This window comes from Salmo trutta, chromosome 9, assembly GCF_901001165.1.
Source record: "Salmo trutta chromosome 9, fSalTru1.1, whole genome shotgun sequence".
Lineage (NCBI taxonomy): Eukaryota > Metazoa > Chordata > Actinopteri > Salmoniformes > Salmonidae > Salmo > Salmo trutta.
Window position 1 is genome coordinate 37,506,848 of NC_042965.1, and position 15,818 is coordinate 37,522,665.

General features: G+C 41.6%; 1 protein-coding gene across 1 annotated transcript; it reads left to right on the forward strand.

The window, feature by feature from the left end:
• The first annotated feature begins 1,200 nt into the window (after nucleotides 1-1,200).
• Nucleotides 1,201-15,218, forward strand: LOC115200496 (calcineurin B homologous protein 3). Its single transcript, XM_029763612.1, has 8 exons — nucleotides 1,201-1,420; nucleotides 5,707-5,776; nucleotides 9,746-9,826; nucleotides 10,363-10,502; nucleotides 11,007-11,068; nucleotides 12,384-12,491; nucleotides 12,708-12,755; nucleotides 14,322-15,218. Exons 1-8 carry the CDS (start codon nucleotides 1,357-1,359, stop codon nucleotides 14,409-14,411), a joined length of 663 nt encoding a protein of 220 aa, XP_029619472.1. The 5' UTR covers nucleotides 1,201-1,356; the 3' UTR covers nucleotides 14,412-15,218.
• The last annotated feature ends 600 nt before the right edge of the window (nucleotides 15,219-15,818 follow it).

Consider the following 15,818-nt stretch of genomic DNA (forward strand, 5'->3'; position numbering starts at 1 on the left):
AACTTACAGTATGAAACAATATGAAAATGAACTTTACAGTATGAAACAATATGAAAATGAACTTACAGTATTAAACAATATGAAAATGAACTTACAGTATGAAACAATATGAAAATGAACCTTGCGGTATGAAAATGAGACTTGCAGTATGAAACAATATGGAAATGAACTTTACAGTATTAAACAATATGAAAATGAACTTACAGTATTAAACAATATGGAAATGAACCTTGCAGTATGAAACAATATGGAAATGAACTTTACAGTATTAAACAATATGAAAATGGACTTTACAGTATTAAACAATATGGAAATGAACCTTGCAGTATGAAACAATATGAAAATGGACTTTACAGTATTAAACAATATGGAAATGAACCTTGCAGTATGAAACAATATGAAAATGGACTTTACAGTATTAAACAATATGAAAATGAGTGTTACAGTATGAAAAGATATGAAAATGAACTTTACAGTATGAAACAATATGAAAATGAACCTTGCAGTATGAAACAATATGAAAATGGACTTTACAGTATTAAACAATATGAAAATGAGTGTTACAGTATGAAAAGATATGAAAATGAGCATTACAGTATCTCCTCACATTTTGAGTTGAATACATTCAGTTGTACAACTGACAAGGTCTCTCTTCTTCTGTCACATTACATTATAATAATGATTCATGCACTTAAGAAAGGATAACTTTCACATTTCTAGAACGTGTTATTAAACAATTCTGTATATTTACAAGTAAAACATTGCAGGACTACAATGACTTGAAACAGGAATGGGTTGTGAGACTTAATAAATAAAAAGTTTCAATATTTCTTTTGGTCTTGACTGTGTTATTACATAAGCCTACTGCAGTTTTTTTCCCCTGTTATTTCTTCTAGAATGTACTCCGACTTGAAATTATAGTAGGTATATGTTTTTTTAAAGATAAGGGTCTGTAACGTTATACTTAATGACAATGCCTTTTCACTACATGCAAAGATTACATTTGAAATGAAAGTCTCATTCTGCTATTAATGACTATGATTGTTCATCCATCACATTTACCAGTAATTAATTCAAGGACACAGTCGATTCATTCTGAATTGACTAATGTAAAAAAAATCAATTCCTCCACAATGGTACACTGTTTTAGGACCTTGGGGAAGTCAGCCCAGCGTCTCTCCCAATGGACCATAATAAAGAGTGTATGTTACTAACTTCCTTATGAAAGCAGAGGGAAGAGCTTCTTGGTACTAGTGAGGACAGTACAACTCAAGTAGTTTTACCTGCGGTTAAGATCATAGTGCGCTCCTGAAAGAACTTCAATGCGCAATTGCCGCTCTTTTGAGAATAATCGCAATGGGAGCCTCACAGTCTGCGGGCACTGAACATGAGTTCCAAGACCTGGCTGATCGAACTGGATGTAAGTAGCCTACTCAAACAACAGTTATATTTCACGTTCTATTTGATTATAATCATATACAAATTAACTCATTATTTATCAATAAATAGCCTAAACTTCGATGAAGGGAAAAATACTCTACATGACCAAAAGTATGTGGACCTGCTCACTGAACATATTCCAAAATCATGGGCATTAATTTGGAATTGGTAACCCCTTTACTGCTATAACAGCCTCCACTCTTCTGGGAAGGCTTTCCACTAGATGTTGGAACATTGCTGCAGGGACTTGCTTCCATTTAGCCACAAGAGCATTAGTGAGGTCGGGTAATGTTGGGTGATTAGGCCTGGCTCGCAGTTGGCGTTCCAATTCATCCCAAAGGTGTTCGATGGGGTTGAGGTCAGGGCTCTGTGCAGGCCAGTAAAGTTCTTCCTCACCGATCTCGAAAAACAATTTCTGTGTGGACCTCGCATTGTGCATGGAGGCATTGTCATGCATGTCATGCAGTCATGCAGTTTTCCCCAAACTGTTGCCGCAAAGTTGAAAGCACAGGATTGTCTAGAATGTCTTTGTATGCTGTAGCGTTAAGATTCCCTTTCACTGGAACTAATTGACCTGGCCCGAACCATGAAAAACAGCCCCAGATCATTATTTGTCTTTACAGTTGGCACTATGCATTGGTGCAGGTAGCGTTTTCCTGGCATGTGCAAAACCTAGATTAGTCTATTGGATTGCCAGATGGTGAAGCGTGATTCATCACTCCAGGGAACACGTTTCCACTGCTCCAGAGTCCAATGGCGGCGAGCTTTACACCACTCCAGCCGATGCTTGGCTTTGGGCATGGTGATCTTAGGCTGCTAGGCAAAAGTAAAATCATTGCATGAAGCTCCCGACAAACAGTTATTGTGCTGAAGTTGCTTCCAGAGGCAGTTTGGATCCCAGTAGTGAGTGTTGCAACCTAGGACAGACGATTTGTACGTGCTATGCGCTTCAGCACCTGGCGATCCCGTTCTGTGAGCTTGTGTGGCCTACAACTTCGCGACTGAGCCGTTGTTGTTCCTAGATGTATCTACTTCACAATAACAGCACTTACAGTTGACCGGGGCAGTGTAGCAAATCTAGAAGTGCCTCATCATTTCATATTTCAAACTAGACATTACTTTGTGGTCAGTCTTCTGAAAAGCACAGAATAAGATGCTGTATTCCAGCTGTTTTCACATGAATAGACAATAGTTGGATTGTCCTTCTGTCATTCCATTGATTAGAGGGTGGTAGGTAAGGACAGAGGGACCACTGTTTATTGAACCAGATGTATAGAATGTCATACAACTTGCCAATATGGTTCCATGCAAGATTAATATGTTGAGTCTACAGCTTACTCTATAGTCCGATTTTTTACTTTATAGTGAAAAGAAGAAAATGATCATTTGTAATTTCAATATTACACTGTCAATTATATATCTAAAAATGAATTGACAGTCAAACAAATATCACAGTATTTTTGGAAGTGAAAAGTGTTGCTTCCCCTCAGTGTATAACACATGGATGAAGTGCAGGTTTGCTTCCCCTCAGTGTATAACACGTGGATGAAGTACAGGTTTGCTTCCCCTCAGTGTATAACACATGGATGAAGTACAGGTTTGCTTCCCCTCAGTGTATAACACGTGGATGAAGTACAGGTTTGCTTCCCCTCAGTGTATAACACGTGGATGAAGTGCAGGTTTGCTTCCCCTCAGTGTATAACACGTGGATGAAGTGCAGGTTTGCTTCCCCTCAGTGTATAACACGTGGATGAAGTGCAGGTTTGCTTCCCCTCAGAGTATAACACGTGGATGAAGTGCAGGTTTGCTTCCCCTCAGTGTATAACACGTGGATGAAGTGCAGGTTTGCTTCCCCTCAGTGTATAACACGTGGATGAAGTGCAGGTTTGCTTCCCCTCAGTGTATAACACGTGGATGAAGTGCAGGTTTGCTTCCCCTCAGTGTATAACACGTGGATGAAGTGCAGGTTTGCTTCCCCTCAGTGTATAACACGTGGATGAAGTGCAGGTTTGCTTCCCCTCAGTGTATAACACGTGGATGAAGTGCAGGTTTGCTTCCCTTCAGTGTATAACACGTGGATGAAGTACAGGTTTGCTTCCCCTCAATGTATAACACGTGGATGAAGTACAGGTTTGCTTCCCCTCAGTGTATAACACGTGGATGAAGTGCAGGTTTGCTTCCCCTCAGTGTATAACACGTGGATGAAGTACAGGTTTGCTTCCCCTCAGTGTATAACACGTGGATGAAGTACAGGTTTGCTTCCCCTCAGTGTATAACACGTGGATGAAGTACAGGTTTGCTTCCCCTCAGTGTATAACACGTGGATGAAGTACAGGTTTGCTTCCCCTCAGTGTATAACACGTGGATGAAGTGCAGGTTTGCTTCCCCTCAGTGTATAACACGTGGATGAAGTGCAGGTTTGCTTCCCCTCAGTGTATAACACGTGGATGAAGTACAGGTTTGCTTCCCCTCAGTGTATAACACGTGGATGAAGTACAGGTTTGCTTCCCCTCAGTGTATAACACGTGGATGAAGTACAGGTTTGCTTCCCCTCAGTGTATAACACATGGATGAAGTGCAGGTTTGCTTCCCCTCAGTGTATAACACATGGATGAAGTGCAGGTTTGCTTCCCCTCAGTGTATAACACGTGGATGAAGTACAGGTTTGCTTCCCCTCAGTGTATAACACATGGATGAAGTGCAGGTTTGCTTCCCCTCAGTGTATAACACGTGGATGAAGTACAGGTTTGCTTCCCCTCAGTGTATAACACATGGATGAAGTGCAGGTTTGCTTCCCCTCAGTGTATAACACATGGATGAAGTGCAGGTTTGCTTCCCCTCAGTGTATAACACATGGATGAAGTGCAGGTTTGCTTCCCCTCAGTGTATAACACATGGATGAAGTACAGGTTTGCTTCCCCTCAGTGTATAACACGTGGATGAAGTACAGGTTTGCTTCCCCTCAGTGTATAACACGTGGATGAAGTGCAGGTTTGCTTCCCCTCAGTGTATAACACGTGGATGAAGTGCAGGTTTGCTTCCCCTCAGTGTATAACACGTGAATGAAGTGCAGGTTTGCTTCCCCTCAGTGTATAACACGTGAATGAAGTGCAGGTTTGCTTCCCCTCAGTGTATAACACGTGGATGAAGTGCAGGTTTGCTTCCCCTCAGTGTATAACACGTGGATGAAGTACAGGTTTGCTTCCCCTCAGTGTATAACACGTGGATGAAGTACAGGTTTGCTTCCCCTCAGTGTATAACACGTGAATGAAGTGCAGGTTTGCTTCCCCTCAGTGTATAACACGTGGATGAAGTGCAGGTTTGCTTCCCCTCAGTGTATAACACGTGGATGAAGTGCAGGTTTGCTTCCCCTCAGTGTATAACACGTGAATGAAGTGCAGGTTTGAAGCAGTAGCTAGGTGTTTGGAACATTGATCTGTTAATCTTATCAGCTGGCTGCTTTCATAAACGGGATGACTGATTTTCAGAAGAGAGCGGTGAGAGAGTTCAATAAAGACTGATAATATTACTCTGATTGATCATGGACCGTTTCCAATAAAATTCCAACTTAAATGTATTACCATGTGTGTAAAGTGAGAATGGAGATCTTCACAATGAATGCACCGCCACCTAGATTAATCTGTACACCTGCCTGTGCAAGTCTAGTTTGTGTAGCCTATTGTTCTGTTGTTACTGAAGCATATTCACCTACAGTAGTTGTTGCTCCTGTAAATATCCATTTGAGTATGTGCTCTTAACAGGCACTGAGAGGAGAAGCAAGTTCCTCCTTTAAAATAAACACTGTTGTCGGCTAAATACCTCTTCCAAATATCACAAACTGTGGTTCTATAACTGTATCTAGCAACCATAACATTCAAATGCTCATGTGAAGACATTAGCCCACACATAAGTCAATAATTCAACGTTCCCTTTGAATGCAAATATAATCACACCAGTGTGTTTGTTTTTCCATCAGGCTGATTGTGTTTTTATCATCAGGCTGATTGTGGCGTAGGCCCATTGTTGTCACAGTTCGTTCTGTACCTGTTTGCACCTTATTTTTTGCTACAGTTCATTTACATGCATTTCACAACAGATAGAATCCAGAAGGAAAGCTTGAATGAAAATGAAAAGCAGTGTAAAGAGGGTGGTGGATCTGGAAATAGAATACTCTCAAGTTATTAGGACTTTAAGTCTCAAGTGGCTCACTACTGATACATTTCTCATGCTAATCTGCTCTAAACTACTGCGATTGGTTTCTTTCAGTTTCCCTGGAGCAGATTGGCAACATCAGCAAGAGATTCCGACAGCTGAGTAACAATCAGGAGACACTAAGGTATTGTCACCAACACCTTCATACAGTCCACCAACGCCCTCATACCATCTACCAACACCCTCATACAGTCCACCAACGCCCTCATACAGTCTACCAACACCCTCATACAGTCCACCAACGCCCTCATACCATCTACCAACACCCTCATACAGTCCACCAACGCCCTCATACAATCCACCAACGCCCTCATACAATCTACCAACGCCCTCATACAATCCACCAACGCCTTCATACAATCCACCAACGCCCTCATACAGTCCACCAACGCCCTCATAAAATCCACCAACGCCTTCATACAATCTACTAACGCCCTCATACAGTCCACCAACGCCCTCATACAATCTACCAATGCCCTCATACAGTCCACCAACGCCCTCATACAATCCACCAACGCCTTCATACAATCCACCAACGCCCTCATTCAGTCCACCAACGCCCTCATTCAGTCCACCAGCGCCCTCATACAGTCCACCAACGCCCTCATACAATCTACCAACGCCCTCATACAATCTACCAACGCCCTCATACAGTCCACCAACGCCTTCATACAATCCACCAACGCCCTCATACAGTCCACCAATGCCCTCATACAGTCCACCAACGCCTTCATACAATCCACCAACGCCCTCATACAGTCCACCAACGCCCTCATATAGTCCACCAACGCCCACATACAGTCCACCAACGCCCTCATACAGTCCACCAACGCCCTCATACAGTCCACCAACGCCTTCATACAATCCACCAATGCCCTCATACAGTCCACCAACGCCCTAATACAGTCCACCAACGCCCTCATACAATCCACCAACGCCCTCATACAGTCCACCAACGCCCTCATTCAGTCCACCAACGCCCTCATTCAGTCCACCAACGCCCTCATTCAGTCCACCAACGCCCTCATACAGTCCACAATGCCTTCATACAATCCACCAACGCCCTCATACAATCCACCAATGGCCTCATACAGTCCACCAACGCCTTCATACAATCCACCAACGCCCTCATACAGTCCACCAACGCCCTCATACAGTCCACCAACGCCCTCATACAATCCACCAACGCCCTCATACAGTCCACCAACGCCCTCATTCAGTCCACCAACGCCCTCATACAATCCACCAATGCTTTCATACAATCCACCAACGCCCTCATAAAATCTACCAACGCCCTCATACAGTCCACCAACGCCCTCATACAGTCCACCAACGCCCTCATTCAGTCCACCAACGCCCTCATACAGTCCACCAACACCCTCATTCAGTCCACCAACGCCCTCATTCAGTCCACCAACGCCCTCATTCAGTCCACCAACGCCCTCATTCAGTCCACCAACGCCCTCATACAGTCCACCAACGCCCTCATTCAGTCCACCAACGCCCTCATTCAGTCCACCAACGCCTTCATACAATCTACCAACACCCTCATACAATCCACCAACGCCCTCATACAGTCCACCAACGCCCTCATACAATCTACCAACGCCCTCATACAGTCCACCAACGCCCTCATACAATCTACCAACGCCCTCATACAATCTACCAACGCCCTCATACAGTCCACCAACGCCCTCATACAATCTACCAACGCCCTCATACAGTCCACCAACGCCCTCATACAATCTACCAACGCCCTCATACAATCCACCAACGCCCTCATACAGTCCACCAACGCCCTCATACAGTCCACCAACGCCCTAATACAGTCCACCAACGCCCTCATACAGTCCACCAACGCCCTCATACAGTCCACCAACGCCCTCATACAATCTACCAACGCCCTCATACAATCTACCAACGCCCTCATACAGTCCACCAACGCCCTCATACAATCCACCAACGCCCTCATACAGTCCACCAACGCCCTCATTCAGTCCACCAACGCCCTCATACAATCCACCAATGCTTTCATACAATCCACCAACGCCCTCATAAAATCTACCAACGCCCTCATACAGTCCACCAACGCCCTCATACAGTCCACCAACGCCCTCATTCAGTCCACCAACGCCCTCATACAGTCCACCAACACCCTCATTCAGTCCACCAACGCCCTCATTCAGTCCACCAACGCCCTCATTCAGTCCACCAACGCCCTCATTCAGTCCACCAACGCCCTCATACAGTCCACCAACGCCCTCATTCAGTCCACCAACGCCCTCATTCAGTCCACCAACGCCTTCATACAATCTACCAACACCCTCATACAATCCACCAACGCCCTCATACAGTCCACCAACGCCCTCATACAATCTACCAACGCCCTCATACAGTCCACCAACGCCCTCATACAATCTACCAACGCCCTCATACAATCTACCAACGCCCTCATACAGTCCACCAACGCCCTCATACAATCTACCAACGCCCTCATACAGTCCACCAACGCCCTCATACAATCTACCAACGCCCTCATACAATCCACCAACGCCCTCATACAGTCCACCAACGCCCTCATACAGTCCACCAACGCCCTCATACAGTCCACCAACGCCCTCATACAGTCCACCAACGCCCTCATACAGTCCACCAACGCCCTCATACAATCTACCAACGCCCTCATACAATCTACCAACGCCCTCATACAGTCCACCAACGCCCTCATACAATCTACCAACGCCCTCATACAGTCCACCAACGCCCTCATACAATCTACCAACGCCCTCATACAATCCACCAACGCCCTCATACAGTCCACCAACGCCCTCATACAGTCCACCAACGCCCTAATACAGTCCACCAACACCCTCATACAATCCACCAACGCCCTCATACAGTCAACCAACACCAACATACAGTCCACCAACACCCTCATACAGTCTACCAACACCATCATACAGTCCACCAACACCAACATATAGTCAGTCCATCATTGTCTGTTACCCATATCCATGTATTCATAACACACCCCTCTTCATTGAAACACGTTGAGTATTATTTACCTAAACTAAGGGTACTATTCAATCAGGTCCGCTTTAGCCGACATCCACATGGCGCTTGTTTTGGCAGTGTCGGAGGTGAAACTGTGTTAGAGCTGTCAAATCCACAAGCAGCTCCTGGCATTATACCTAAAGCTAACATGAGATGCAAAAGAAACTTCTATTTGATAAGTGGTAAACTTAAGTTGAACAGTAAGAATGGAGACCTTGACAATGCATGTGCTCCCACCTTTATAAATATTCACCTGCCTGCACGGAGTCGCATTATGACAAATCTCATGCAGCCTTGTTTACAAGTTTCAACACTTGAATGTGAGATGTAATCTACACCTCGATTAGGCCGATAGAAATCCTCATCATTTTGTTTCATTATTTTAAATGTGAGTGTCATTATTTCTATATTGCCCACACTTCCTCCTTCTGAACTCATATTAGTGGGATGAGTGTGGCCTCGTGACAATGAACAAGAGCAGCTGCTCAGCAGTCCCACCTCCGACACCTCCAAAACATCAGCTATGCGGGTGTCGGCTATCGCTGGTTAACGCTTGATCTGATTGAATCTAGGCCTAAAATAGTGCCTGCTAAGTCCTTTTGAATGTGTTGCATTGTGGGTATTTATGTTATGGCCACACACAGACATAGGCACACACACACACACACAATCACTCATCATTGGCAGGTTGCCTTGCATAGTGACATAGTGATAGATTGCACATGCCTTCCCTTTAAAAAGAAAGAGGGAGTGTACAAGTATTTATTTTGATATTCTATACTGTACTGAATTTAAATAATATGTATTGATAGAACAATAACCTTGACCTTTAGAAAAAAGACGCCCTTTAACTTGATTAATAGAGGTAAATAACTATTATATCATGTTTCCTGTTGTGTTGTTGACTTGGTACGAGCATATTGTCATATCATGTTTTCTGTTTTGTTGTTGACTTGTTACTAACGTATTGTCATATCATGTTTTCTGTTTTGTTGTTGACTTGTTACTAACGTATTGTCATATCATGTTTCTTCTGCAGTCGAGAGGATTTGGCCAGCATCCCTGCTCTAGATAACAATCCAATCCGGGCTCAAATTATTAATGCATTCTTTGATAAAAGGTGAGTATATAGCCAAAGTGTAATATTGAAAATATCCTCCGACACATTGGTGGTGGCTGGCTTCCGGGTTAAGTGGGCATTGTGTCAAGAAACAGTAAGGCTTGGTTGGGTTGTGTTTCGGAGGACGCACGGCTCTCGACCTTTGCCTCTCCCGAGTCCGTACGGGAGTTGTAGTGATGAGACAAGACATTAACTACCAATTGGATACCACGAAATTGGGGAGAAAAAGGGGTAAAACATATATGAAATTTAAAAAATATTTGAAAATAATGAAATCACTCATGCAATACATCTTTACTGCCATTGACTGTTATAACCAAGTTATTACACATAGACAACAGTTTTGTTCATGAAGTAATCAGTGATGCTGTAAAGGCTTTAGTCGTGAAGCATGTTCAGCACATGGCAGTCAGTGAATTGCCATGTAACTGTAACTCTATGCCTCTCTATTTGTTTGGTTGAACCAAACTGAACCCTGCCCTCACTGGTGAGCCTGGTTTAACCAGCTAAATGCCTCCTCTGTATACCTGATACAGAAACCTCCATCAGAATGAGACGGGTACAGTCCAGGAGATTGGCTTTGAGGAGTTCCTTATGGTGATGACTCACTTCCGCCCAGCAGCCATGGGCCTAACAGAGGAGGAGAGGGAGAACCTGAGGAGGGAGAAACTAAGATGTGAGTTTGGTTTGGTGATGAGTAAAGTAAGATTGTCTAAGACTTGTGTTAGTGCCCTGGGCTAATGCCTAGGCTTTAACTCAGTGAGCTAATGTGGTCTTGAGTCATGCAGGCAACATGGGTTTGATACTAAGTCAACACCCAGATTTATAATTTAAGAAAAACAACTTATTCTGAGTTGCTATTCTAAGGGCTATTCTTCAAGCATATATAGAATTCTAACAAAGTTTCAGTTCAGTAATCATACTCTTGTCTAGAATCTAAATAGGGCCTAAAGTGGACCAGCCAGTCTGTCTTGATCCTCATAATCATGGCTGAATCTCAGAGAGACAAAAAAAATTCTAATCATTCATTAGTTCCTCCTACATGTGGAATAGGCCATTAGAGTCATATCCTTCCCCTGAACAATGATAGTAAGAGATCCTTAAGTTACACTATCTTTGGGGAGAAAATATTTGGTAAAAAACATACTGTTTAGCTTGTTCCTCTTTATTGTCTCTTCAGTTCTATTCAACATGCATGACACAGACAGCGACGGCACCATCAACCTGGAGGAGTACAGACGGGTAACGCCTCCCTTTACTTCTCTCTCCTCACCATAGTCCTCCAGGCCCAGGGCCTGTATTCACAAAGGGCCCGATTCAGACTTGGGAAATGTACGCCTTTCCTACACACTTCTCAGTAGTTGGTATTCACCTTGTGCAGGTGCGTAACAGGCTTTGCAGGCATGGTTCCCTTGGCGCACTGCATTAATTTCATTCAACCTCTGAAAACCCTCCCACTTGCTGGCCAACAGATTTTCTTGTGAAGTTTTCATTCAATATGTTTTTCAGTAAATTTATCTGAAGCCATCCCTTTGAATTTAGTGTAGGCCTATCTTTAATTAGAATTTTCTTGACAGACTCATTAGAATTTATGGAGAGAAGGGTTCAGAATATTAGGGATCAATTAATGAATGTCATCTAAATATATGCATATTCATCTCTGTTTCAGAACCAATTGGTAGATTTAGAAATACTCTGATCTTGTATATTATTTAGGGTTAGGAAAGTATTTATGAATAAAATAAAAAAATACAGTTGTTTGATTCATCCTGAAAGTTACCATATTCAATTGTTCAATCCATTACATATTGGAAGGTGAGAACAGTGTACAATAGGGGTTGAACAGTAGTCCTATAAATCTACCCTAATAATCATGGAACTGTGATGACAATGGTCCTGTCGTTACGGCTTACTCATTTACCTAGCTCTTATCAATAGTGCTTATCAATCTGTAAATTACAGTGCATGGAGAATGGTGTTATTTCTATCAGAAAAAATAAAGTTGATGTTGTTCCACTTGGAACCGACAGGTTGCTCGACCTTATTCACAATTTCATCACATGTTAAGGTGGGAATTAAGTCAAGGTCAGAATACGGTGTATCTGTAGACACCCCAGCCAAACCTTAATTTCTTTGATCTCCACCTCAAACAAACAGCAGGGTGAATAGCATGCTATTCTCATGCTTAAGTTCAAGGTCAGTCTACTCATAGAGAGAAAAGTGCATAAAAGGGAATTTCCATTTACGGGTGTGTTTATCTCGGGTCGGAATTCCCCCCAAAGTGTCTCAGAGAAGTAGTGCTGATGTAGCATCAGGTCCCCATGTCCACATAGTAATCTTTTACATTAGGATCTAAAACGCAATTCTGATCCTGTCAGCACTCCTATCCCTGTGACGCTTTGTGATGGACGGTTTATCATTGACCATTTTAGTATAAATTGAGTTTATTCCAATATACATGGCAGCTTTAAAGCTGAATTGCGTGTACATCAGAAATTCAAGATAACACAATAAATGAATAAATGTTTTATGGACCGTTGTGCTGTTTTCTATCTAGGTGGTGGAGGAGCTCCTATCTAAGGCTGGCACTATCGGGCAGGAGACCGCCAAGGCCATCGCAGACGCTGCCATGCTGGAAGTGGCAAGCACTACAAGGGGCAAAATGGTAATGAGGTTATCACTAACACTGCTTTATTGTACTACTGATCAAATAGTTTATGAAGTAGGTATATGAGTAAGATATGCTGATAGCACGATTCATTACAGTGAACCACACCTTATTTTGAAGTGCAAAGTACTGTTCTACTGTGTACTGCTTTGTGTCGTGCGTAAGAACAGGTCATCATACCTTATTGCTTGAATTGGGTACTTTGTTTTTCAGGAACCTGATGAATTCTATGAAGGAATCACTTTTGAAAATTTTCTACAGGTATGGTGTTTTATTTTATTTATTTTATTTCACCTTTATTTAACCAGGTAGGCAAGTTGAGAACAAGTTCTCATTTACAATTGCGACCTGGCCAAGATAAAGCAAAGCAGTTCGACAACATACAAAAACACAGAGTTACACATGGAGTAAAACAACATACAATCAATGATGCAGTAGAAGAAAAAAATAAGACTATATACAATGTGAGCAAATGATGTGAGATAAGGGAGGTAAAGGCAAAAAAAATGCCATGGTGGCAAAGTAAATAAAGTATGGCAAGAAAAACACTGGAATGGTAGATTTGTAGTTTGAAGAAAGTTAAAAGTTAAAATATAAATAATATGGTGCAAAGGAGCAAAATAAATAAAATAAATAAATACAGTAGGGGAAGAGGTAGTAGTTTGGGCTAAATTAAAGATGGGCTATGTACAGGTGCAGAGATCTGTGAGCTGCTCTGACAGCTGGTGCTTAAAGCTAGTGAGGGAGATAAGTGTTTCCAGTTTTAGAGATTTTTGTAGTTCGTTCCAGTCATTGGCAGCTGAGAACTGGAAGGAGAGACGACCAAAGGAGGAGTTGGCTTTAGGGGTGACCAGAGAGATATACCTGCTGGAGCGCGTGCTACAGGTGGGTGCTGCTATGGTGACCAGTGAGCGGAGATAAGGGGGGACTTTACCTAGCAGGGTCTTGTAGATGACCTGGAGCCAATGTGTTTGGCGACGATTATGAAGTGAAGGCCAGCCAACGAGAGCATACAGGTCGCAGTGGTGGGTTGTATATGGGGCTTTGGTGACAAAACGGATGGCACTGTGATAGACTGCATCCAGCTTGTTGAGTGTTACTGTGTATTGCACAAGATATTCAAATTGTCTGTTACATAAAAAAAAAGGAAATGCCATTTCACTATGAGTTATGCAAACACAAGCTATTAAAACAGTGACATTTGGTGTCTTTAAATCCTGGTATACTTTATATACAGTATACTTTAAATACTGTATACTTGATATACTTTATGCTGTTTACTTTATATACTGTTTACTTTATATACCTTATACTGTTTACTTTATATACTGTATACTTTATACTGTTTACTTTATATACTGTATACTTTATACTCTTTACTTTATATACTGTTTATTTATATACTGTACTGTATACGTTACATACTGTATATTGTATACTGTATACTTTACATACTGTATATTGTATACTGTATACTATACATACTGTATATTGTATACTGTATACTTTACATACTGTATATTGTGTACTGTATACTTTACATACTGTATATTGTATACTGTATACGTTACATACTGTATATTGTATACTGTATACTTTACATACTGTATATTGTGTACTGTATACTTTACATACTGTATATTGTATACTGTATACTTTACATACTGTATATTGTATACTGTATACTTTACATACTGTATATTGTATACTGTATACTTTACATACTGTATATTGTATACTTTACATACTGTATATTGTATACTTTACATACTGTATATTGTATACTGCCATATCAGGCATATATTCCACTACCTTTTCTTCCCTCAGATTCTAAACACCTTCGATATTGAGACGAGGATGCATGTTCGCTTCTTAAACATGGACACTGCAAACTTGCGATGTGGAAAATCGAAATGAGCCTCGGTCTCCTTTAAGAGACATCATTATGGTACTGCTGTTTTTTTGTAGAATTAATCTCTCCCGTCTTCCTCTGTAATGAAGCCAAATACTTTTCATACGCACTAAAGTGTAATTAAATACCTTTCATATGCACTAATATTTAAATACAATTAATATGCACTAATGTTTTCATACTTTTAATTATTCATGGGAAATTATTATCAGAATAATACATTGTGATACATGACATGTAAATGCACAATATTGCCTACATATACCCCCCTCAGCCTTCATACCCCCCTCCTCCCTTCATACCGCCCCCCTCATGTCAATGTTATGTTTACAGTACTGACATTTTGAGTGCCGAGATGTTCACATGACCTGTTATGTGGATCACTTCTGAGGATCAGAGTTGGCAATGGCATCCAGGGTCACTTTTATTCTGGCTCACATTCAGAGCCTGAGACACGGGGCACAGTGCATTCCTACAGGGCTAGAGAATACACTTGGGACTCATTTATCTACTTCACCGAGCTTTGTTATGTCTGTACATTTCCAACTGAAACACTGGACACTGTCCTCTGCTATGGCCTTGGTAGGGAGACTTACAGCACTCTCTGTAAATTGTAAGATTCACCTTCCTACCCTCTAAAACCAAAGAATAACCACGTAAATGTACTACTTCTTTGTTTAAATTCAATTTCTAATACATTAAATGGATATTGTGCCTTATGCCCAAAGAAGTTGTAATAGCCTTGACAGTAATTTATATACATTTTCTATTAATTAAAAATAATAAAATTGTGATGAAAAATGGCAACATTATTTGTTTTGCGTGCATCTTCTTGTGAATACAGAAGCACTTTACGCAGTTCCACTGAAGTAAATTAAGCAGAAAGATTAGTTGATTGTTGTTCAATTTATGGAGCATACTGTATCAGTGTGAAGTTCAATATCTCTTTAACAAAATATAATCCCATCATGACAATGCATTTATTCTGAATTCATTTATTTTACATCAGAAGTTCAATTAAACAACTCACTGTACAAAATGTGGATAGCAAGACCAATGCTTTGTATGTACATTTACACCTTTATGAGGAAACATGAAGCTCTTTAAAGAAAAATACGGACCACTACCTTCACAAACAAAATTCAAAATTCAATTCAGATTTATAAAAGCTGGTTTGATTTGTGCAGACCCCATATTCTGGTTAAACCAGACTGAACACTGATGAAACAACAGTGAGCACAGCATTCAGTCTCCTTATCTACGCATAGTCACTTAGCTCTACCTACATGTACATATTACCTCAAATACCTCAACTAACCGGTGCCCCCGCACATTGACTCTGTACCTCGCTGTTGTTATTTTACTACTGCTGTTTAATTATTTGTCATTTTCATTTTTACTTTCAATTTTTT